The 26,363-nt window shown below is 49.4% G+C and overlaps 1 protein-coding gene across 1 annotated transcript in view; it reads right to left on the bottom strand.

Moving 5' to 3' along the window:
• The window catches only part of LOC119956018 (EH domain-containing protein 3-like), a 91,698-nt gene extending 65,914 nt beyond the window's left edge, over positions 1-25,784 (bottom strand). The window contains exon 1 of the mRNA XM_038782732.1: positions 25,499-25,784. Coding sequence (XP_038638660.1) covers positions 25,499-25,725 — 227 coding nt within the window. The 5' untranslated portion in view covers positions 25,726-25,784. The remainder of the gene's footprint in view (positions 1-25,498) is intronic.
• Positions 25,785-26,363: the final 579 nt, after the last annotated feature.

Raw genomic sequence — 26,363 nt, 5'->3', positions numbered from 1 at the left:
AGTTTACACCTATACTAACTGGAGTTTAGAAGAATGATCAGAGATCTAATTGAGGTATAGAAGATGCTAAAGGGGATTGACAGGGTAGACGTAGAACAGATGTTTTCCCTTGTAGAACATTCTAGAACGAGAGGCCATAGTTTTAGGCTGAGGAGTGGAAGATTTAAAACAGAAATAAGGAGGAATTACTTCACTCAAAGGGTCGTGACTCAGTGGAATTCTCTACCCTGGAGTGCAGTGGACGTCGGAATACTAAACAAATTTTAGGAGATAGGTAGGTTTTAATTAGCAGTGGGATGAAAGGTTATAGGGAGGGGCAGGAAGATGGCGATGCAATCAGCCATGATCGTATTGAATGGTGGGGAAGGCTAGAGGGGTTGATTTGCCTACTCCTGCCACACCCTTTGAAGGTAAAGTTTCTGGGAAACGCATGCAAATCGGAAGGCGTTTAAACAGAAAAGCAGCCAGCATAGCAATGTTTAACAAGTCCTAATTAAATGACCTTCTATAAAGAGGGACATACAGATGGCTGTAAACCCTTTTACTTTGACCAAGCTTTCAGTAATTTTCCCTAATAAGAGATGTTTGCGTCAATTGTTTTTGGAGCAATAGGAATCCTCTCATTCTTATGAGAAGGTAGATATAAGCCAACGGACAATTTGTCGCTGTATACTTTTCAAGGTTAAGATGTACATTAAAGATGTACTTAACCGTTTAAAAAATGACTTGAGAACAGGACACAAGGGCAAAGGGAATCAGTCAATCCAAAAAATGCCCGGTAGAAATGAGCAGGTGCATTTTCGCAAACTCTGACTCTGCTCATCTTGTAACCCTTTCTTTTATCCATATTTGTCTTTTCTAGAGAGGGGTTGCGCTATGTCCCTGGAGGATCCTGATTGGCATTTTGCCAAGAGGAGCAGAGATATATTGTAGAAAATCCTCGTTTGACTGTGGTGGTCAGAGTGGGGTGCAGCTTGCAATGGGGTTGTTGCTGGTGAGCGGGCTTTCAGCTCGGCGTGCTGTGTGCGTCCGGATGATGGCCACCATTGAGAATGTTGTTCTGGATGAAGATCTTGGCTCTGTGGTGCAGATTTTTATAGCTCAGTTTGAAGATTTGCGAGGTTTCCTTGAGTGATGCATGCGCGGGTTCTTGCATTCAAAAGAGCACTTTCCCTGGTAAGAGCCCGCCTTCAGAGAAATTTAGATCCTGCTGCACGGCGTGTCACTTTGTCCTGGCAGGTGCGGGAGGTAGGGGCCGGGCAAGGTGTGTCTGTGAGCCTGGTCCCTGGTGGGAAGTGGGGGGTCGAGTTCCCAATTGAGTTTAAAAATTGTCTGCCACACTTTAGTTATCCTGCCCCCTGCACCCCCCCACCACAGTTTAAATTAACAGAATTTTTGAGTTAGTTTTGTGTTTAGTCGGAATTGCACTCGATATTTTGTATTCCAGGTCCCTTCATTCCCTGCCAACCTACCACATGGAAATAAAATAATTAGTTGCAAGTTTATTTCTCACAACAGTGAAATTAGCATTTCAAACAAATAGAACTTCGACAATGCAGGAAGCCACCATTTGGCCCATCGAGTTGCACCGACTCGCTGAAGGAGCACCCCACCTAGGCTCACTCTCTCGTTGCATCCCCATAACCTCATAACTCCACATAATCTGCACATCTTTGGACACCACGCGGCAATTTTAGCATAACCAATCCGCCTAACCTGACCATCATTGGATTGTGGGGAGAAACTGCCGCACCCGGGAGGAAATCCACGTAGACATAGGGAGAACATGCAAACTCCACACAGACAGTCATCCAAGGCCAAACTGTATTCAGATCGCTGGTGCTGTGAGGCAGCAGTGCTAACTACTGTGCTACCGTGCCAGCCCATCTTGCTTCAAAACTTTTTTTCTCTTCTTCCCTTTGCGGTTGTGACCTTCGCTAAATCAGTTTGTGCCGGGGCAGCACGGTGGCGCAGTGGTGAGGACCAGGGTTCGATCCCGGCCCCGGGTCACTGTTCGTGCAGAGTTTGCACATTCTCCCTGGATTTGCATGGGTCTCACCCCCACAACCCAAAGATGTGCAGGTTAGGTGGATTGGCCATGCTAAACTGCCCCTTAATTTAGATTAAAAAAAGAACTGGGTACTCTAAATTATTTTTTTTCCCAAATCAGTGTGACCCAACCTCTTATGTCACAACGTTTTTTTCTGCTGTGTCCTTCAACTACCCACGTGCACCATCAGTGGATCAACTATCAAATTTGTTGCGACTTCTTACTGTCTATATCACACTTGTGTTCAATTCTTCCTCTCTCCCAGTTTGAGTACTTCCAACATATTTTGCTAAATTTCAGATTTCCATTATCCACTTTTAATATTATTTATTAATTTAGACTACCCAATTTTTTTTTCCAATCAAGGGACAATGTAGCATAGCATATTCCATTATCTTTAGAAGCCAGGAAACAACTCAAGGGTTGCCTACATATATGTATTTCTAAATTTAAGTTATTCGGAAGTCAGCAAATACAAAAATAGCAAACCACTATCCTTGCAGAATTAAAATGAAGCATCTGAGAGTTTGGCTTCTTACTGCAGGCTCTTGTTTAGCACTCTAAATGTAAAGCATTTGACACAGTGAAATAAATAAATATAAGAATGATAAAGAATTATAAATAAGGACAATCAAATCCACCTCTGATCCAATGCACTGCTCTCCTCCAGAATACAAGAGAATGTGCTGCTTCTCCCTCCCTCCTTTCCACCAAGAAAATGGTATATGCCAGGAGCAATCTTTCTTGTCCAGCATAAGAAAAAATTAAGTGGACCAACTAAACAGCTGGTGCATTACAGGATTTGGCATCTCTTGGACACACACTGCAAACGAAACCGCCTGACAACGGATTCCCAGATACCAGTCTTAACACTGGAACTTTAGCTGAAACTATTTGCATTAAGTTGGCGTAGTGGTGCTAAACAATGGGAAACTACAAAAACAAATAGAACCAATCTACGTGGAACTGAAAACTCGCTTTGATGTCAAAAGATTTAATGATAAACTTTTTAAACTGATTAGTTCCAGGATTTTCCAACTTCTACGGTATACATAAAACTAGCAATCTTAACAGCTTGCATAATTTTCCCATTCAACAAACTGACTTAATTTCCTTAAACAGATCTCAACTCGGAGATGAATAATTATTCCAGTTGCGATGCTGTTACTGAATGAAGCACAGCAATTGATTACACTCCTATTTACAACAACTTCAGGTAATAATTGACATTGAGGCAAAGGAGGACCTTTTAGGAGTTGTGACTTGGTCAAAGAGGTCGATTTAACAGACATCTTTGCAAAAGTGAGAGGTGAAGAGGCCAAATATTATGTGGAAGCAGTAATGGAGAAGATATGAATTTTAAAGCTCAGCTCAGGATATTTACTTCAATCAAACACTACTTTGTTGATGAGATGCCAATCAAGGGGGCTCCAGGACAAAGCAGCCCATTTGATTGGCACCCCATCTACAAAAATTCATCCCTCCACCACAGACAGAGGCAGTAGTGTGAACCACCTGCAAGATACACTGCAAGACTCCTTAAACAGCATCTTCCAAACCCACAACCACCATCATCTCGAAGAACAAAGACAACAGGCACAGGAACACCACCACCTGGAATTTCCCCTCCAAGCCACATACTATTCTGACTTAGAAACATGTTGCCATTCTTTCACTGTCACTGGGTCAAAATTCTGGAACTTCCTCCCTAACATAGCTGTGGGTGTACCTACTCCTCGGACAACAGCACTTCAAAGTGGCAGCGTATCACCACCTTCTCAAGGCCAATTAGGGAATGGGCAATAAATGCTGACCTAGCCAGCAACATTGACATTCCATGAGTGAATTTTTAAAAAAACAAGTCAAATGATTAAACAGATCCAAATCAATGTACTTAAAAATCTGGTACAATAATAAAACACAAATTAAGACTGAATGCTTCAGGAGCTGTCATTAAGCTCCTCTTCTACAAATGTTAGAGCAATTTCTTAGGATTGAACAAATTCTATGGCATTGCAGCAACTTGCATTCATAGAGCATCTTTACTGCAGTCAAACATCCCAGGGCACTTTAGGTGGTGGCACAGTGGTCCAGTAATGCAAAAGCCTAGAGCAGATGATGAAATTTGAATTAATAAGAATCTGGAATTAAATGTCTAATGATGACCATGAAACCATTGTCGATTGTCTTAAAAATCCATTTAGTTCACAAATAGCATGTGACTCCAGATCCATCCGACTCTTAAATGCCCTCTGAAATAGCTTTGCAAGCCACTCAGTTGAAGGGCAATTAGGGATAGGCAATAAATGTTGGCCCATATCCCATGCACAAATTTTTTAAAACTGCATAGAAGCAGGAAACAAAACCTGACACTCAGCCACATAGAGACATCAGGACAGGTAGTCAAGAACTCGATGAATAATGGTACGGTCTAAGGAATATCTTAGAGAAAAGAGAGGTACAGAGACAGAGGAATTTTGGGAGGGATTTCTGGAACAGCTGAAGATATAACCACCAATGATGGACCAATTAAAATCAAAGTTGCTCAAGAGACTAGAATTAGAAGTGCGCAGAAATCTGGTAGTGTTACAAAACTGGAGGAGGTTGCAGAGAAACAAAGGGACAAAGTCTTGGGTCCAAAAACAAGAACAAAAATTCTAAAAATCGAGACGTTACCAGCTCAGGAGTCAATGTAGGTCAGCGGTTAGCCAAAAGAGTATTGCAACAGTTGAGTCCAAAGATAACAAAGACATGACAAAGCAGTTTCAGCTTCAGGTGGGCTGAGGCAGAACAGAAAGGCAATGTTACGGAGACGAAAGTGGGTGGTCATTGTGATGGTGGAGAAAGGTGGTCAGAAACTCATTTCAAGATCAATCAGGGTGTCACGATTGCAATTGGTCTAGTTCAGCCTCAGCCTATTGCCAAGGTGAAGGGTAGAGTCAGTGACTAGATAAAGGAGTATGTGGGGGAGAAAGGCTTCAATCTTCCTAAAGTTAGTTGGAAGAAATTTCTGTACTGGATGGCAGACGAGCAACGTGACAAATTAGAGACAGAGGTGGGTTCAAGAAAGATAGTGGTGACCTAGAGCTGGGTGTTAGCAGTGAAGGGAAATGGTTCAGAAGGGCACTTGGCACAGAAGATGGCTGCCTGACACACAAGATGGAGACACAGAGAATGAAGCAGACATAACTGATGCCTGGAGCCCAGCGGAGTGCCAGTGGGACAGACAGGAACAGATCCAGGACAAAAGGAGCCAGACAGGAAGATTAAGAAATACATAAATGCAGGACACCACTTGAATAAAGCTAACTTCAGCCAAGGTGTACACAATGATATGCTAATACGAATGTCTTGGACCATTTCCAAAAACAAAGGGACAATCGATACTGCTTTCCTGCTGCTGCCTGTAACCTGTAAAACCTTGTTAACTATAACCATGTGTAAATTAAATTGTTTAAAGATAACAAGGTGATAATTGTTTTGTATCTGGGCTCATTGTGAACCCAAAGTATAAAATGAATGACTGCCAGTCAAACCATGAGAAAGATTGGCTACCGTACCGTGGGGTACGTACGCTTTCTCCCGAAGCTTCGTGTGACAATAAACTGCACTGATTGAACACAGCAAGTCTGACTCCCGAAGTGGTTGATTTTCCCACAACAGCAGCAAACATGTGGAATTTGACATTTTGTTTATGAAATCTAAGTATCTCATTTTGTTTCATGAAGTGCCTTAGGACGTTTACTACATTAAAGGCTGCTATGAGAGGCAGCACGTTGATAAGAAATAGGAAGAGACCAAGGATAGATTCGTAGCCGATGATTCACTAGCAATGACTGGATAGACAGGAATAGTACTAGGCAAGTACAGCCCCACCCAGTTGGATGACAAATAAGGGATGTTGGAGGAGGATGGTGTGGTCATTCCGGTCAAATGCTACAGACAGATTGAGAAGTTGCTTAAAACTCTCATTGATGCCTCTGTTACTCTAGACTCAACTATTCCAACGTGATTTTGGCTGGTCTAACATTCTACCCTTCGTAAACCCGAGGTCATCTAAAACCCATCTGCGACTGTATGAATTCGCAACAAATCCCCATTCCCCTATTACCCATATTCACTGACCTATACTGGTTTTCGGTTCTACGTGATTTTGATCTTAAAATTATCATCCTTGTCTTCGAGTCCCTCCATGGCCTTGTTCCTTCCTACCTCTAATCTCCTCCAGCTCCCTAACCCTTTGAGATATCTGTACTCTTTTTCTGGCCCGTTATGCATTCCCAATTCCAATCGTTCCACCTCTGGGCCGAGAGAGCTGAAGGCACAGTCATTAATCTCTGGAATTTCTTTCCTACACCTCTCTGCCTCACTACCTCCCTTTCGTCCTTTAAGACACTCCTTAAAACCTTTTTGACCAAGCTTTTGTTCATCTGATCTGACATCTCTTTATGGGGTTGGTGTCATGCTGTTTTAAAATGCTATCTGTGAACGTAGACGGATTCCAGGGATGGTGGGACTGTCATACGAGGAGAGATTGACTAGGTTGGGACTGTTCCCGCTGGAGTTCAGAAGAATGAGCGGGGATCTCAGACACTTATAAAATTTTAACGGGATTAGACAGGGAAGATGTTACCAATGATAGGAGTGTCCAGAACCAGGGGTCACAGTCTGAGGATTCAGGATAAACCATGTCGGACAGAGATGAGGAGATATTATCCAGGGTCGAGCCGGGCTGGGGACTCGCAATTTTTGGGGTTGCAGTGGAGCTGGGAGTGCAGGAGGCGATAGAGGCCGGGGTTCTGGCCTTTAATGATATGGTGGGGTTCATTAAATTGGAGGGGGTGAAATTTGCCCTGAGAGGATCAGTACAAGGGTTTTTCAGGCGGTGGCGGCCTTTCCTGGACTTCCTGGCGGAACGGTAGGGAAATAGGCTGACACTAAGCAATAGGGAGACTGTTGTTTCATTCACTGCCTCCTTATCAATATTTTGTGCTGAACTTGTGCTTTTGGGATAGGTAGGTACGACCAATCTGTTTGTTAAGTTTGTCTGACGTTTTGGACGGGCAATGCAAAGATAATCAGTGTGCGCAAATTTCAGGTGGGGTCTAGTCAGAGTATCTTGTTATGCTTCAGACATGGGGCCAAGCACAACAAATCGATGCGGAGATAGGGCTCAGCCAACATTGAGATTATCACCAGCTGGAGGGGAAAAAAAGCAGCTCTCCTCAATTAATTTGGTAAGATTCAGTTGACCAGTGAACAATAAATAATCAGTTGTAACAATAGAGACACTAAATGATAGGTTCTTCTTTGCACCCACCTTCTCTGGTGTAATATTGATGTTTATGGCATGATTCAGATCACATTCTGTGTTTGACGGTCTCGGACTTGACGGTAATGGAAAATAAAATTGCATCTATTTTCCCAGTTATTGATTAAAGGGGGTGGAATTAAAATATGATTGGGTTTTAAATCATCTGTATAATGAACAGATTTATCACCTGAGTTTTCAGTGGGACATATTAAGGACGGTACTTTCTTTTAGATCCTGTTGACAGGATACCAAAGCATCACTCTTACCTCTATTTTCCAACCTTGAGTGCAGCACTCCTTCACTGCCACACTGAAGACTGATCAATCTTCAAGTCACATTCAATAGGTAAAACCTTAATGAATTTATATTTAATGGTCAAACTCATTTTTATACAAAAGAAATACTTGTGTTAGAATGAGTCCGTGGATTTATTTTTAAACAATGGAGAAGCAAGACGTTGAGAACCAAGACGCAGGGTGTAATTTGTGGACTGGATCAGACCCATCTCGGTGATGTGGCAGGGTTAGAAACCTGATGAAAGGAAAATACTGGACTCCGGTGGCAGTCGCAAAGTGAGTGTCGCACATCTGGCCTCCCACTCGAGGTGGAATATTCTGGTCCTTCCCCACCCAATTTGAGGTGTGCTAGCTGGTAAATGGTGTATAAGCACTGAAGGATTGCAATACTGCTCTGGTGGGGCCAGTTTATGGCTTATTGGACGAGGAGTGAAACAAAGAGGCGGCAGCTTCACCGTGAGAATAGTAGAGGTGCGACACAGAAAAAGATGGCAAAAGGTGCTGGGGCATCGTTGCCTCCCCAGTGGTCTACAGTGCAGCTCGAGAACTTTTTGAACAGGTTCCATCAACAGAGGAAGGAGGCCTCAGAGACCTGGCTACGGTGGTGGAGCCACTTAGGGCGGCTATCGAGAGAGTGGAGCAGAGGCTGCAGGCACTCCAGAGGGTGGAGGGGTCAATGGGGGAGCACAAGGACCAGCTGGTCCCGCTGGAGGCAGAGATGGTGCTGGCTGCAGATTGTCATAAGAGGTCGAGGGAGAAGGTGGAGGATTTTGAGAATCGCTCCAGAAGGCAGAATCTCCAGATTGTGGGGTTGCCCGAGGGGGTCGAAGGAGTACAGGCTGCTAAATATCTGGCAAATATGCTGGAGTAGCTGATGGGGGAAGGGTCTTTGACCATCCCCTCAAGGTGAATCGGGCACACAGGGTGCGGTGGAGGCCGAAGGCGATGTGGTGAGGCTGCATCGCTTTCTTGACACGGAGAAAATCATGAAATGAGCAAAGCAGACAAAGACGAGCACCTGGGAGGTGAGCAAGCTGAGAACATACCAGGACCTGGGTGTGGAGTTGGCCAAGCGGCAGGCTGGTTACAATCGGATCAAGGTTGCCCTCTACAAGGAGGTTGCCCTCTACAAGTTTGGGGCACCGCATCCTGCTCGTCGGTGGGTGACGCATCAGAATCGGGAGTTTAATTTGGATATGCCGGGGGAGGCGAGGGAGTTTATGAGAGACCATGAACTGCGAGGAGTGTGATGATACTGAACTGTGGAGATGTTAAACGTGGGCTCACAGGATGGGTGGATTGGTGAATTTAAGGAGAATGCAGACGGAGAAAGTGAGTGTGCTTTCCTTTTATGTTTGGATTTTGGAATGTGGGGGGTAAAGGGTGGATTTGGGGAAGAGGGATAGACGGAGGCCCCGGGTGGGGGCCACCATGTTAGCTGGTTGGCTGGTTAAGCGGATGGTTACCCAGCAAGGAAGGGGGGCAGGCAGTCCCCATCCCGGTTGATTATGTGGAATCTGCGGGGGCTGAACGGGCCAGTTATACGCTTGTGTGTTTTCGCACACTTAAGGAGTTTGAAGGGGGACGTTGTGTTTCTTCAGGAGACACACCTGAAGCTAGGAGATCAGACGAGGCTGAGGAAGGGATGGGTGGGGCAATGTTCCATTCGGGGTTGGACATGAAGACGAGGGGGGTGGCGGTGCTGGTCAACAAGAGGGTGGCCCTCGAGGTCAGCAGTATTATAGCCGACCCAGGGGGCAGATATGTGATGGTTAACGGGAGGTTGAAGGGGATGCCGGTGATGCTAGTGAATGTTTATGCCCCCAACTGGGATGACGTGGACTTTTTGAGACAGGTTTTAGGAAAGATTCAGGACCTGGGCATTCATTGACCGATTATGGGGGGAGACTTCAATACGGGTCTGGATCCTAGGTTAGACCGGTCATGCCCGAGGTCCCCGAATGTTTTGGCTGCAGCGAAAAGGTTGTTGGGGTTTATGGACTGTATGGGAGGGGCAGACCCTTGGCGGTTTGAGTGGCCAAGAGCAATGGGGGTTTTGTACTTTTCACATGCACAGGGTATGCTCCCGGATAGATTTCTTAGTGCTTGATAAGGATTTATTGGCGGGTGTGATTGATTCAATGTATTTGACGATCTTGGTTTCTGACCATGCGCCACACCCGGTGAAACTGCGGGTGGTGCAGGGGGAGGTTCAGCGGCCGCAGTGGAAGCTGGATGTGGGATTGCTCACGGACAAGGAGGTCTGTGAGAGGGTGAGGGCGTCCATTCGAAATTATGTGGAGCTAATTATTACAGGGAAGGTCATGGCTTCCACCCTGTGGAAGGCATTGAAGGAGGTAGTAAGGGAAGAATTTATTTCGATTTGGGCACATAGGGAGAGTGTGGAACAGGAGGAGAGGCTGAGGTTAGTTGTGGACATCCAAAGGGTGGACTGGAGATATTCGGTGGCACCGAAGGAGGCGTTGCTAATGGAGACACAGAGGCTCCAGGTGATGTTTGGGCTGGTGTCCACGTGAAAGGCGGTAAGGCAGCTGCGGAGCACCAGAGCGGCGGTCTACGAGTATGGAGGAAAAGCGAGCAAATGTTGGTGCATCAGTTGAGGAAGCAGGTGTCGGCGAGAGAGGATGAGGGATGAGAGAGGCACAGTGGTATCGGAGCCAGAGAGGATGAATGGAGTCTTTGAAGCTTTCTATCGAAGGCTGTATGAATCAGAGCTTCTGACCAGGGAGAAGGGTATGAGGCGGCTCTTGGACGGGCTGGAGTTCCAAAGAATGGAGGAGGAGAATGTTCAGGGATTGGAGACCCCAGCTGGGCTGAGGTAAGTGTAGGACGGTGTGAGTGTGAGGAAGACAGAGAAGGCACCAGCTCCCGAGGAGTTTCCAGCCGGGTTTTATAAGTAGTTTGGGTCGAAGCTGGGCTTGGTGGGATGTATAATGAGTCAATGGCAAGGGGGGAACCTCCCCACCACGTTGTCGCAGGCATCAACATCACTGATTTTAAGGAAGGACAAAGATCCAGAGCAGCGTGGGTCACACCATCCAATTTGACTGTTAAGTGTGGATGCAAAGTTGTTGGCAAAGGTGTTGGACAGAGGGTTGTGTGTCGGGTTTGATAGGGGAGGACCAGGCGGGGGCTCGTGAAGGGGCGACAACTGTCAGCGAATGTACGCAGACTGCTCAACGTTATCAAGATGCTCTCGGAGGGGCAGGAAGTGGAAGTGGCAATGGACGCAGAGATGGTGTTTGACCGGGTTGAGTGGGTATATTTGTTGGAGGTATTGGGTCGGTTCAGGCAAGGGTTTGTGGATTGGGTTTGGTTGTTGTACAAGGCGCCAAAAGCTAGTGTCCGGACGAATAGGATTTAGTTCAGAGTACTTTGTGTTACACCGGGGACGGGGAAGGGGTATTCGCTCTCTCCGCTGCTTTTTGCTCTGGCGATAGAATCGTTGGCACACAGGGCGTCCAAGGGGGTGGAGGGGGATTCGGCAGGAAGGGGTCGAGCACAGGGTCTCTCTGTATGCAGACGACCTCCTGCTGTACATTTCCGACCCGGTGGTCATCGGGATCCTGGGAGAGTTGGCCGTTTCTCAGGATATAAATGGAACATGGGAAAAAGCGAGGTGTTCCCGATGCATGCCAGGGGGCAGGAGAGGATGCTGTCCCGGGTGGTAGGGGTTACAGGTGGCACGGAGATGGGCCAGCTGCATAAACTGAACATGGGGCAACTGGCAGAGGGTTTGAAGGCAGATATCAAGCTGTGGGATGTGTTGCCCTTGTCTTTGGCAGGGCGTGCACAGACAGTGAAAATGATGCTGCTGCCCAAGTTTCTGTTCGTATTTCAGAATACGAGGCTGGTTTAGCTCAGTGGACTAGACATCTGGCTTGTGATGCAGAACAAGGCCAGCAGCACGGGTTCAATTCCTGTACCAGTTGAGAATTCTGAATTCTCCCTCTGGCTTCTGTGTACCCGAACAGGCGGCGGAATGTGGCGACTAGGGGCTTTTCACAGTAACTTCATTGCAGTGTTAATGTAAGCCTACTTGTGACAATAAAAATATTATTATTATAGAACCTCCCCATCTTTGTTCCCAAGTCCTTTTTTAGAAAAGTGAATGGGATGATTTCAAGGTTTGTGGGGGTGGGAAAGGACCCGCGGGTGAGGAGGATGTTTCTGGAAAGGGAAACGGGATTGACAAGGTGGGGGCAGGGGTTGCAAGCTTTGCCGAGCCTGCTGAAAGCAAACATCGCAATTGTTAGGGTGGAGTCATCATCATGTCGGGGGACCATTTTGGGGGCACTGTTTTTGGCGCCCCTTCTGTTATTGCTGGTCGGATACTCCGTGATCCTAGTGTTGGTATCAGCATTGAGGGTTTGGAAGCAGTGTAGGCAAAACTTTGGACTGGAAGGCATATTTCTGTGGGCACCAATATGTGACAACCATAGGCTTGCGTCAGTGGGGCTGGACGAGAAGTTGTGGGGTTGGGGGCAGGTGGGAATAGAGTATTTCAGGGATTTGTTTGTGGGAGGAAAGTTTGCAGGCCTGGAGTTTGCTACCTCCAGTGCTGCAGGGCAAGTTGTTACCTGAGGATGACATTGGGGAGGGAAGAGTTGTGGATATCTATGGAGATGATGGATGGGGAGGGTGCTCATGTGGAGGAGGTCAGACATTAAGTGGAAGGAAGAGTTGGGGCAGAGTTGGGGGCTGGGGTGTGGCGTGAAGCCCTGGAGAGTGAATGCTTCCTCGTTGTGTGAGGTTAAGCCTCATCCAATTGAAGGTGGTGCACAGAGCCCGCATGACAGCCTCGAGGATGAGCTGGTTCTTTTTGTGGGTAGAGAATAGGTTGAAATTCTGGGCGTAGAGGTCTGTGAGTTCAGGTGGGGAAAGAGGCCTTTGCCTCCCTGATAGCCCAGAGATGGATTTTGTTGAGTTGGTGGGTCTCGGAGCCACCAAAGGTGATGGTATGGGCGAGTGCCCTGGCAGAATTTTTGTCACTGGGAAAAGCTAAGTTCACCATACATGGTGTGGAAGAGGGGTCACAAGCAGTTTATCAACTTCTTTAAAGTAAATTGAAGCTTCAGTTGCAGCAGGTGCTTGTATCTTTGTACATGTGAAAAATGACTTCAATACAAATATTTCTAAAGAAAGCAAAACACTGCTGCAAATCTGAAATAAAAACAGAAAATGCTGGAGAAATTCTGGCAGTATCTGTAGAGAGAAAAACACAGTTCACATTTCAAGTCCATATGACCCTTCTACAGAACTGAAGAGGATAGAAATGTGATGAATTATATACTTGGAGAGGGATTGCGGCGAATGGAAGGTCAGTGATATACGGCAATGGGCCTGTCAATGGTGATAGGGCCTGTCACAAGTAGGATAGAAGAATGTGTTAATAGGAGGGCAAAGGTCAGTGCTCAGTGGAAGCTAATCTAAACGAGGGACAGTGACCATGTGGAGACGGAGTGGGGTTGTTTTGGAAGAAGTCAGGGGAACTGATTAACAGAAAACTCTCAATGCAGAGTCAAAAACTCTCAATGTCGAGTGGGTGGCACGGTAGAATAGTGGTTAGCACTATTCTCTCACAGCGCTTGGGACTCTGGTTCGATTCCCGGCTTGGGTCACTGCCTGCGCAGAGTCTGCACGTTCTCCCCGTGTCTGCGTGGGTTTCCTCCGGGTGCTCCGGTTTCCTCCCACAAGTCCCGAAAGACGTGCTTGTTGGGTGAATTGGCATTCTGAATTGTCCCTCAGTGTATCCGAACAGGCGCCAGAGTGTGGCGACTAGGGGATTTTCACAGTAACTATTGCAGTGTTAATATAAGGCTACTTGTGACATTAATAAAGATTATTATTAAAAGGCTAGTGCCTAGTTGGAAGATGAGGTATTGTTCTTTCAGCTTGTGTTGGGCATCGCTGGGGCATTGCAGTCACTCAGTCTGTGCTTAGTCTCCTCAACGTTCATACAATCCCTACAGTGCAAACATAGGGCATGGGAGGCCATTTGCCAGTGAGTCTGCACTGACCCTCCGAAAGAGCACTCTTCCTAGGCCCATTCCCCTGCCCTATCCTCGTAACCCCACACATTGACCATGACCAATCCACCTTGACCATGTCCAATCCACCTAAGCTGCACATCCCCAGACTAAGGGGTAATTTAGCATGGCCAATCGACCTACATTACACATCTTTGAACCGTGGGAGGAAATCCATGGAGTAAAGTGCAAACTCCACACAGTCATCCAAGGCCAGTATCGAACCCGTGCCCCTGGCACATTGGGAGTAGTGAATACAGTAGACAAGCATGGCACTTGTAGTAATTATTTATAGCAAGACTGAAATGTGCACATTAAAATAGATTCAATACAAGAATAAATGTTTATATTACATCCATAAACCTTTATAATTGCTCTGAATTAGATGTGTATGCAATATGCATAATATTCCCATGTTCAGTTGAGATCTAATATATTCCTGAAGTGAAGTGGCATCATAGGGCATGGGATGGTTAGTATAGGACAAGTAATACAGTCCTCTTTTTAAAGTGAGCTAACTTTTACATACTCTAATTTATTATCGAAAATAAAAAAAACTGAGATCAGTATAACAATAACATAAACAAATTTTTGTTTTTTTTTAAAAATAGTTTTTATTGAAATTTTTGCAAAATAGAATACAAAATATAAACATCTTAGCTCTATTAACATACAACCGCGGTAACACCCCATGAACAATACCCCCCAACTTCAATAGCAACTTCAAACAAAAAGGAAAAACAACAGCAGAGAAAGAAAAAGGAAAAAAGAAAAAAAAAACAAGAGGGAGATAGCACCCTCCACCAACCCATGTGCACAGTTCTCCCTCCCCCCAATCCTCCTCCCCCCCCCCCAGGCTGCTGCTGCTGTCGGCCTATTTCCCTACCGTTCCGCCAGGAAGTCCAGAAACGGCTGCCACCGCCTGAAAAGCCCTTGTACTGATCCCCTCAGGGCAAATTGCACCCTCTCCAATTTAATGAACCCTGCCATATCCGAGATCCAGGCCTCCACGCTTGGGGGCCTCGCATCCTTCCATTGGAGCAAGATCCTCCGCCGGGCTACTAGGGACGCAAAGGTCAGAACCCCGGCCTCTATCGCCTCCTGCACACCCGGCTCCACTGCCACCCCAAAAATTGCGAGTCCCCAGCCTGGCTCGACCCTGGATCCCACCACCCTCGACACCGTCGTTGCTACCCCCTTCCAAAACTCCCCCAACGCTGGGCACGCCCAAAACATATGGGCGTGGTTCGCTGGGCTCCCCGAGCACCTAGCACACCTGTCCTCGCCCCCGAAAAACCTACTCATCCTTGTCCCCGTCATGTGGGCCCTATGCAGCACCTTGAACTGTATGAGGCTAAGCCTCGCACAGGAAGAGGAGGAATTCACTCTCTCCAGGGCATCCTCCCATGTCCCCTCCTCAATCTCCTCACCCAGCTCCTCTTCCCATTTACCCTTCAGTTCCTCCACCGAGGCCTCGTCTACCTCCTGCATTACCTGGTATATGTCCGAAATCCTCCCTCCTCCAACCCACACCCCCGAGAGCACCCTATCCCGCACCCCCCGTGGGGGCAGCAAGGGGAACCTCTCCACCTGCTGCCTGGCAAACGCCCTCACCTGGATGTACCTAAACATGCTCCCCGGGGGGAGCCCAAACTTCCCCTCTAACTCCCCCAAGCTCGCGAACCTCCCCTCCACAAACAGGTCCCTCAACCTCCTAACACCTGCCCTGTGCCAGCCCAGGAATCCGCCAGCAATGCTCCCTGGGACGAACCGATGGTTCCCCCGTATCGGGGCCGCCATTGAACCCCCCATTTCTCCTCTGTGCCGTCTCCATTGCCCCCAAATTTTGAGGGTAGCCGCCACCACCGGGCTCGTGGTATACCTCGTTGGAGGGAGCGGCAACGGCGCCGTTACCAGCGCCTCCAGGCTCGTGCCCACAAATGACGCCGCCTCTATCCTCTTCCATGCTGCCCCTTCCTCGTCCATTACCCACTTACGCACCATCGCTGCGTTGGCTGCCCAGTAGTACCCACAGAGGTTGGGCAACGCCAGCCCCCCCCTATCCCTGCCTCGTTCCAGGAACACTCTTTGAACCCTTGGAGTCCCATGCGCCCACACAAATCCCGTAATACTGCTGTTGACCCTCCTGAAAAAGGCCTTTGGGATAAAGATGGGGAGGCACTGGAACAAGAACAAGAACCTCGGGAGCACCATCATCTTGACGGACTGTACCCTCCCCGCCAGCGACAGCGATAACATATCCCACCTCTTAAACTCCTCCTCCATCTGCTCCACCAACATTGTGAGGTTGAGCTTGTGCAGGGCCCCCCAACTCCCAGCCACCTGGACCCCTAGGTACCTGAAGCTCTTCCCTGCCTGCTTCAGTGGGAGCCTACCAATCCCCTCCTCTTGATCCCCCGGGTGCACCACAAACACCTCGCTCTTGCCCAGGTTCAACTTATACCCTGAGAAACCCCCGAATTCCCCAAGGATCCTCATCACCTCCGGCATCCCCCCCACCGGGTCCGCCACATATAGCAGCAGGTCGTCCGCGTACAGTGACACTCGATGCTTTCCCCCCCCCCCCCCCCCCCCCCCAACCATGCCCCTCCAGCTCCCTGACTCCCTCAATGCCATGGCCAGGGGCTCAATTGCCAATGCGAAGAGCAAGGGGGACAGGGGGCACCCCTGTCTCGTCCCCCGATGCAGCCGAAAGTACTCCGACCTCCTCCTATTCGTGGCTACACTTGCCATCGGGGCTCGTAGAGCAGCCTCACCCACCGAATAAACCCCACCCCAAACCCGAACCTCTCCAGCACCTCCCACAAGTACTCCCACTCCACCCTATCGAAGGCCTTCTCCGCGTCCAACGCCACCACTATCTCCGCCTCCCCTTCCACCGTCGGCATCATAATGACATTGAGGAGTCTTCGCACATTTGTGTTCAGCTGCCTTCCCTTCACAAACCCCGTCAGGTCCTCATGTATGACCCCCGGCACACAATCCTCTATTCTAGTGGCCAGGATCTTTGCCAGCAACTTAGCGTCGGCGTTCAGCAACAAAATCGGCCTATATGATCCACACTGCAGAGGGTCCTTGTCCCGCTTCAGGATCAAGGAAATCAGCGCCCGCGACATAGTTGGGGGCAAAGCCCCCCCTCCCTTGCCTCGTTAAAGGTCCGGACCAACAGGGGGCCCAACAGGTCCAAATGCTTTTTATAGAATTCCGCCGGAAACCCGTCCGGCCCCGGTGCCTTCCCCGACTGCATGCTCCCTACCCCTTTGACAACCTCCTCCAACTCGATCGGCGCCCCTAGTCCCTCCACCCGCTCCTCTTCCACCCTCGGGAAACGCAACCTGTCCAGGAAGCGCCCCATTCCACCCTCCTCCACCGGGGGCTCAGACCGGTACAGTTCCCCATAAAAGTCCCTGAAGACCCCATTGACCTCTACCCCCCTCCGCACCACCTTCCCGGCACTATCCCTCACTCCCCCAATCTCCCTGGCCGCGTCTCGCTTCCGGAGCTGGTGCGCCAGCATCCTGCTCGCCTTCTCCCCGTGTTCATACACCGCCCCCTGTGCTTTCCTCCACTGGGCTTCTGCCTTTCTAGTCGTCAGTAGGTCAAATCTGGCCTGAAGGCTACGCCTCTCCCCCAGCAATCCCTCCTCTGGGGCCTCCGCATACCTCCTATCCACCTGCACCATCTCCCCTATCAGTCTTTCCCTTTCCCTCTGCTCCCCCCTCTCCCTATGGGTTCGGATGGAGATCAATTCCCCCCTCATCACCGCCTTCAATGCCTCCCAGACCGTCCCCACCCAAACCTCCCCGTTATCATTGGCCTCGAGGTATCTCTCAATACACCCCCGGACCCTCCCGGCCACCACCTCCTCTGCCAGCAGCCCCACCTCCATGCCACAGAGCGGACGTTGGTCCCTCTCTTCCCCCAGCCCGAGGTCCATCCAGTGCGGGGCATGATCCGAAATAGCAATGGCGGAGTATTCCACTTCCTCCACCCTCGTAACATAAACAAGTTTATACATAAACATTTAAGTGAGGTGTAAGGAGCAATTTAAAATGGAAAGCTGTCAGCAAATGGTTGGATTTACAACATACAACATGAGTTACCAAAGATGGTAACTCACGGGGCCTCACGGTAGCATGGTGGTTAGCATCAATGCTTCACAGCTCCAGGGTCCCAGGTTCGATTCCCGGCTGGGTCACTGTCTGTGTGGAGTCTGCACGTCCTCCCCGTGTGTGCGTGGGTTTCCTCCGGGTTCTCCGGTTTCCTCCCACAGTCCAAAGATGTGCGGGTTAGGTGGATTGGCAATGCTAAATTGCCCGTAGTGTAAGGTTAATGGGGGGATTGTTGGGTTACGGGTATACGGGTTACGTGGGTTAAGTAGGGTGATCATTGCTCGGCACAACATCGAGGGCCGAAGGGCCTGTTCTGTGCTGTACTGTTCTATGTTCTATGGCTATGGGGAGTTCAGTTTAACATGACATGGCAACATTTCAGGTAGTGCAGTACTCCCTCAGTACTCCACTGATGGAACACCCAACTGTATAAACTCTGGACTCAGACTGGTAAATGTACCTTTTTAAAAATGGGGTTTTAAATTGCCTCTATTAATGTGCGAAGCATTAAAGACACTTTGCGGTGTGTAGCCACAATCAGCTACTTAGCAAAAGTGAAAGCCGACCTACTGTTCCTGCAGGAGTGCGGAATTCCTCACCTCAGCAACGACAGGCGCTGGTCGAGCTGGTGGTCCCACGGGCCATCCATCTGGTCAGGACTGTCGTTCCTCCGTCCTGGGTATTCTGTTACGGGGAGGCAACTTCACCATCTCCGACGTTGAGGTGGTGGGCAGACGCCTCCTCGTAGCAGAAGTCAAATACAAAAACGCCCCTCTCAGACTTATTAATATGGAGTGAGCGGCTGGCAGTCCTTCAGCAACTCCCACTGCTGTTGGCCACCTCCAAGCCGGTCATTCTGGGCGGTGACTTCAACTGCATCATCGATGCGGCTGGACGATCCGGCAGAGTCGACAGCAAACTAGACCCTACATCCAGACTCCTGATGGAAACGGTAAATGACGCCCAGCTGTTCGACGTCTTCAGCAACCCTGCAGATGGAGCGCAGCGTAGATACACATGGTCACGGCCAGACGGGTCCGCCCGCTCCAGGATAGACTTCTTCTTTGTGTCCCGTGGTTTCAGTCAGGTCCACCGACGTTAAGCCGGTGTTCTTCTCTGACCACTGCCTCCTACTGGCCGACTGCCACCTGCAGGAAAACCAGGGGGCGGGCAGGGGGACATGGAAGCTGAATGTAAAACTGTTGACTCCATAGAACCTCGAGGAACTTAAAAGGGATTACAAAGGTTGAAGAACCGTGAAACCCCTCTTTGAGTCGCCACATCTCCGGTGGGAAGCAATCAAGGGGAACATCAAAAGGTTTTTCATCCTCAAAGGCGTTCAAAAGGTGAGAGAGAGAAACAAGGGGCCATGTCCAGGCTCCAGAAAAGTATGCAGAATTTGCTCCAGCTGCAGTCGATGGGGGTTGATGTCAAGGAGGATCTCCAAGAGGTGAAGAGCCAGCAAGCCTCACTCTACACCTCGGAGGCCCCCAAGGTTATCTTCCGTTCCAGAGTCCGCTCCGTGGAGCAGGATGAAAAGTGCTCACGCTTCTTCTTCCAAAAGGTGCACAGAGAGACCGCTGTGATCAGCAGCCTGAAGGAAGAAGATGGCTCTGTAAAGTCATCGCAGTCTGACATCCTGAGGATCAGTAAATCCTTTTATGCCGGACTGTATGATCTGAAGCCAACAGATAGCACTGTTTCCCAGGCCTTCCTGTCGTCTATCACGGAGGTCTTGGGCGACAGCGAGCGGGAAAACCTGGACAAACCGCTAACTCTGGACAAGCTGACAAAGGCCGTCAAGTCCTTTGAGACGAGTAAAACTTCCGGAAGCGACAGCCTACCGGCTGAGTTGTATTCGACTCTGTGGGACTGGATGGGCCCAGACCTGCTGGAAGTGTACGACAGTATGCTTTGGGACGGCAGCATGTCAGAATCCATGAGGAAAGGCACCATCACCCTCATCTACAAGCAGAAGGGGGAAAGGGACGAAATTCAAAATTGGCGACCCATTTCACTGTTGAATGTGGATTATAAAATTCTAGCCAAGGTCATTGCCAATCGGGTCACGTCTGCTTTGGAGTCGGTGATCCACCCTGACCAGACCTGTGCTGGACCCGGCAGGAAGATCTGATAGCCTCGCACTACTCAGGGATACGATCGCCTACGTGCAGGACAGGAGGGTGGATACCTGCCTCATCAGCCTTGACCAGGAGAAGGCATTTGACAGAATATCGCACACCTACATGATGGATGTGCTCTCCAAAATGGGGTTTGGAGAGGGAATTCGCAATTGGATCAAACTGCTCTACAGAAACATCTATAGCGCAGTCTCAATCAATAGGTGGGAATCAGAAAAGTTCCAGATCAAATCTGGAGTCAGGCAGGGCTGCCCACTCTCCTCGGCCCTGTTTGTGTGCTGCATAGAACCTTTTGCCGAGTCCATCAGGACGGATCCGGATACAAGAGGAGTGACGATCCCAGGCAGCAGAGGTGTGCAAGTCAAGGCCTCCCTGTACATGGATGACGTCGCCGTCTTCTGCTCGGATCCCGCATCTGTAAGCAGGCTCTTGAATGCCTGCGACCAATATGAACTGGCCTCGGGAGCCAAGGTAAACCGCGGCAAGAGCGAGGCCCTGTTCTTTGGAAACTGGGCCGACCGGTCCTTTGTCCCCTTCACTGTCAGGTCAGACTACCTGAAGATGCTGGGGATATGGTTCGGAGCGGCTGGGGCGTGCACCAAAAACTGGGAGGAGCGCATTGCCAAGGTAAGACAGAAACTGGACAATGCTCCCCCTCCATTGCGGGCAAAACCCTGGTCATCAGGTGTGAGGTGCTCTCGGTGTTACTGCATGTAGCACAGGTCTGGCCCATTACCCGACCCTACACCGCAGCTGTCACCCGGGCCATCTTCAAATTCATCTGGAGATCCAAGATGGACCGTGTCCCAAGGGACACCATGTATAAATTTCTGGATAAAGGAGGGAGGAACGTACCCAACACCTCCCTCATCCTGATGGCCACCTTTGTGTGCAGCTGCATCAAGCTGTGCGTAGACCCCCGGTATGCAAACACCAAGTGTCACTACATACTGAGGTTCTACCTGTCCCCGGTGTTACGAAGGATGGGCCTGGCCTCATTGCCGCGGAACGCTCCAAGTAGTTGGACCGTGCCGTACCACCTGTCCCTCGTGGAAAAATGTTTGAAGAAAAACACCTTTGACCACAAGGCAATGAAGCAGTGGTCAGCACGTAATGTCCTCGAGGCCCTCAGGGAAAAGGAGACTGCGGAGGACGTTGAATGGTTCCCTGAGCAGACTGTCAGAGTCATCTGGCAGAATGCCTTATCACCAGAACTTACAAACAAGCACCAAGACCTAGCTTGGCTGGTGGTGAGAAGGGCCCTCCCAGTCAGATTCTTCATGTACACCCGAAGGCTCAGCGCCGTTGCATGCTGCCCTCGGGAGTGGCTGTGGGGGAAATAAGACAGTCACCCACCTCCTTGTGGAATGTGCCTTTGCAAAGAAGATCTGGAGAGAGATGCAGTGGTATTTGTCAAGGTTCATCCTGAGCAGCTCTGTGACACTGGACTCTGTGCTCTACGGACTGTTTCCAGGGACACACACCGAAACAAACATCAACTGCTGCTGGAAGGTCATCAACTCGGTGAAAGACGCTCTTTGGTCTGCCCGAAACTTGCTGATCTTCCAGTGCAAAGAACTGTCCTCGACCAAGTGTTGCAGACTGGCACATTCCAAGGTCCAGGACTACGTGCTGAGGGATGCACTCAAGCTTGTGGCAGCTGCCGCCAAGGCACAATGGGGAAAGACCACTGTGAAAGGTCTTACAGGCAAATGTACACCGAGAGGTGGGTAACAGTGTAAAACCCCTCGGTCTGGGTCATTAACACTCCAATGTATAAACAAACATGACGATGTAAATATTTAAGAAAGAATAGTAATGTAAAGAGGGATATGTGTGTAATGTCATCCCAATTGAATGGAAGAAAGTCTAGCGAATGTGTAACTTTGATGGAAATGTACAGTCAAGACAATTCGAAATGTTCTATAATGTTTATTATAGATTTTATGAATAAAGTATATTTTTGGGAAAAAAAACTCCACTGAAATGTTAGTCTGGGTCTGTTGCTCAAGCCTCCTGGGGCTGCCAGGAGAAGAATTGAACGTAGGACCTTCTGACTCAGACATGAATAAATCCACGGAGGCAAGGCTGACTCCAACAATAGATGAACAGGACCAAATGAATTTGACTGTGCTGACCCTCATTTATGACAGTATATCTAACAAATCTAATGTGAGTGCCACTTAAAAGCATGTGGGTTATGTAGTTGTCATTACCTGTGTAAATTCAGGCAGCTTAAAAGGCACAGGTATTTTACACTTCAAAACTGGTATTTTAACTGAAATCAAGCAAGGTCCAGTTAATGAAATTCTATTTATAGAACATAGAACAGTACAGCACAGAACAGGCCCTTCGGCCCTCGATGTTGTGCCGAGCAATGATCACCCTACTCAAACCCACGTATCCACCCTATACCTGTAACCCATGCTACTATTTGTATGATTAACATTTATTTGCTGTCCAAGTACCAGAAGTCCCCAGCTCAAATGAAAATAAAAATAAATCACTTATTTTGGTTAGATGTTATATGCCAAATATGAAAATCACTTATTGTCACGAGTAGGCTTCAATGAAGTTACTGTGAAAAGCCCCTAGTCGCCACATTCGGGCGCCTGTTCGGGGAGGCTGTTACGGGAATTGAACCGTGCTGCTGGCCTGCTTGGTCTGCTTTCAAAGCCAGCAATTTAGCCCAGTGTGCTAAACAGCCCCTGTTTAAAGTCCATCCCACCACACCATTCGTTATTGGGCCTAGAGAGCACGAGAAAACAGCAATTATTGCTTCGCCCTAATTACCCCAGGATTGAAGAGTTAAAGACATAATAGAACAGTACAGCACAGAACAGGCCCTTCGGCCCTCGATGTTGTGCCAAGCAATGATCACCCTACTTTAAACCCATGCAACCCGTATACCCGTAACCCAACAATCCCCCCATTAACCTTACACTACGGGCAATTTAGCATGGCCAATCCACCTAACCCGCACATCTTTGGACTGTGGGAGGAAACCGGAGCACCCGGAGGAAACCCACGCACACACAGGGAGGACGTGCAGACTCCACACAGACAGTGACCCAGCCGGGAATCGAACCTGGGACCCTGGAGCTGTGAAGCATTGATGCTAACCACCATGCTACCGTGAGGCCTGTGGAATGTGGAATGTAATCACGTGTAAACTAAGGAGTGATGACAGGCTCGCTTCCCTGAAGGACATCAATGAAACAGTTTGATTTTTAAAATAAACCAGCAGCTTTCATGGGCAAATTTGTTACTACATGATAACTCCCAACCACAGGACTATTTACTTCATATCTGCCTGAATGCAAACCCAAGTATGTACTAAGTATCACCCCTCACTGTAGTGGTGCCCTGCAAGGACCAGTGTTGGAGTCTCAACAATGCATCACAATTATGATAGAAAGTCACATACCCAAATGTGTTGATGACACAAAGCATTGCTAGCAGTGCAGATGATAGCATAACATTATGAAGGGATATTGATAGATTAAAGGAACAGGTAAAACTGGGCAATGACATTCATTGTAGGCAAATGCAAGACCATCCACTTTGTACCTAAAAAGGACAGAACAGGGTACTTTCTAAATGGAGGGAAGCAAATAAACAGTGGCAAGAGACTTGGGGGCCCAGGTACACAGATTATTTTTAAAAATCATGAACAGGTACAGAAAATAATCAAAATGTCCAATGGAGTGTTGACTTTTATATTCAGAGGGCTAGTACATAAGTGGGTAGAAGTTCAGCTAAACAATGCCCTGGTTAGTCTACATCTGGAGTACCATGAGAGTTCTGGGTGAAGGATATGTCAGTCTTGGAGGGAAGACAGTGCAGACTAGTTAGTATGATAGCAGGCTGCAACAGTTAAACTACAAGAAAGATCACACACACTAGGGTTAAATTCCCCAGAAGTTAGAAGGTTAAGGGGTGATTTGTTCAGTGTTCATGATATTATAGGCAACAAATAGGGTAGATGGAGAGAAACTGCGCATACTTGTTGCAGAGGCTAGGAGTGAAATTAGGAAACATTTCTTCACACAGAGTGGTATTGGTTCGGACCACAATTTGCAAATGCAAGTTGAAATTAGATCAATTGAAAATTGTAAATTTCAAACAGAGATTGATAGATTTTGTTAACCGTGGGTGTTAAGTGATATGGAGTTAAGATGCAGAGCATCAATGATCTCACTGAATGGGGCAACACAGGACCAAAGGTGTGGAATGGCTACCTCCAGTTCAGGAATCTGCCCAGGTATTTCCCTGATACTGTATTTACTGCTCAGGATACGTTCCCTCCTACAGCGAGACAACAAAAGCTGAAAACCGCCATGCAGTCCACAAGCGAGACCCCAAGTTTCTGATTGCTAGTCATCTGAATTCTTCATCTTGGTCCCAGTCAGACCTTTCACTCTTCCCTCCTCCAGTGAAACTCAACGCAAGGTTGAGGAACACAATCTCAACTTTCAATTAGGCAATTTTACAGCCATCCAGATTTTAGATTGTTACCTCTGCCCCCATCCGGCTTCAGTTTTCTTTGCAGGTTTGTCCTCTCATTTATTTTACTTGTGTTATTCTGCCTTTGGGCAGCAGCTAGTCTTCCAGTTACCCTTCCTCTAGCACCAGGAACCAGGTTCAATTCCAGCCTCGGGTGACTACCTGTGTGCACTTTCTCCCCATGTCTGCCTAGGTTTCCTCCGGGTGCTCCAGTTTCCTCCCACAATCCAAAGATGGGGCAGCAGGGTAGCATGGTGGTTAGCATAAATGCTTCACAGCTCCAGGGTCCCAGGTTCGATTACCCGGCTGGGTCACTGTCTGTGTGGAGTCTGCACGTCCTCCCCCTGTGTGCGTGGGTTTCCTCCGGGTGCTCCGGTTTCCTCCCACAGTCCAAAGATGTGCGGGTTAGGTGGATTGGCCATGCTAAATTGCCCGTCGTGTCCTAATAAAAGTAAGGTTAAGGGGGGGGGGGTTGTTGGGTTACGGGTATAGGGTGGATACGTGGGTTTGAGTAGGGTGATCATGGCTCGGCACAACATTGAGGGCCGAAGGGCCTGTTCTGTGCTGTACTATGTTCTATGTGCAGGCTAGGTGGATTGGCCATGATAAATTGCCCTTAGTGCCCAAAAACAGTTACTGGGATAGGGTGGAGGTGTGGGCTCAAGGGTGTTCTTTCCAAGGGCCAGTGCAGACTCAATGGGTTGAATGGTGTCCTTCTGCACTGTAAATTCTATGATTCTAGTCAAATTTTGCATCTCCATTCCACTACTCAACTAGCAAGCCCTTTTACACCACACAACCCTTAATCGCTCATGCCCTCCACCTGATGACAGACCTTTCCTTTCCCTGCCACCCTTCTTCCCCGTTAACCTGCTTAAAACCTGTCACATTTCTAACTTTCTCCAGTTCTGACAGACGTTCACAGACCTTAAACATTAACTCTGTTTCTCTCCCCCCCCCCCCCCCCCCCCCCGCAGATGCTCCCAGACCTGTTGAGTTCGAGTTTACCTGATGAAAGTGGTCTTGCCGGTGGAGTACTGCCCGATGAGCAGCACCATGGGCTTGTTCTCGAAGTCGGCCTGCTCCAGGGCGGGCGAGTGGAAGTGATGGAACTGGTAGTATTCCTCCAGCGGCTGCAGCCGCTTGTTGTAGAGATGGCGCAGTCCCTCTGACACCGTGTTAAACACCACCCCATCCTTCCCACGGGCCTCAGGCCCGGACAACCAGCTGAACATGGTATCTGACCGCGCCTGGCTGCTGCTCCCTCTGACTGACTGAGCCACCGGCTCCGTCACCAAACGCCCCTCCCCCTCCCGCACCGACCCCTCCCCCTCCCGCACCGACCCCTCCCCCTCCCGCACCGACCCCTCCCCCTCCCGCACCGACCCCTCCCCCTCCCGCACCGGCCCCTCCCCCTCCCGCGCCGGCCCCTCCCCCTCCCGCGCCGGCCCCTCCCCCTCCCGCGCCGGCCCCTCCCCCTCCCGCGCCGGCCCCGCCCCCTCCCGCGCCGGCCCTGCCCCTCCCCGGAACGAGCTCGACCCCGCCCCCTCCCCGGAACGCGCTCGACCCCGCCCCCTCCCCGGCCGGCGCCGGACCCCGCCCCTTCTCTCCCCGGCCGGCACCGACCCCGCCCCTCCTCTCCCCGGCCGGAAGGCGCCGGGTGGTCTGCTGGGGATTGTAGTTTGCAACCTCATCCTCTGCACTCTACGCAGAATCAGACCGCCCACAACGGGGATAGAGGCGGGAGGGGCCGGGTAAGGAAGGGGAGGGGCGTGTGGTGGAGGGGCGTGTGGTGGAGGGGGCGGGGGCTGGCTAGGGAGGGGCGTGTGGTGGAGGGGGAGGGGGTTGTTAAGGAGGGGGGCCTGGTCAGGAG

Source organism: Scyliorhinus canicula, chromosome 2 (assembly GCF_902713615.1).
Source record: "Scyliorhinus canicula chromosome 2, sScyCan1.1, whole genome shotgun sequence".
In the NCBI taxonomy this organism is placed as follows: domain Eukaryota; kingdom Metazoa; phylum Chordata; class Chondrichthyes; order Carcharhiniformes; family Scyliorhinidae; genus Scyliorhinus; species Scyliorhinus canicula.
This window is presented reverse-complemented; position numbering and strand designations above follow the sequence as displayed.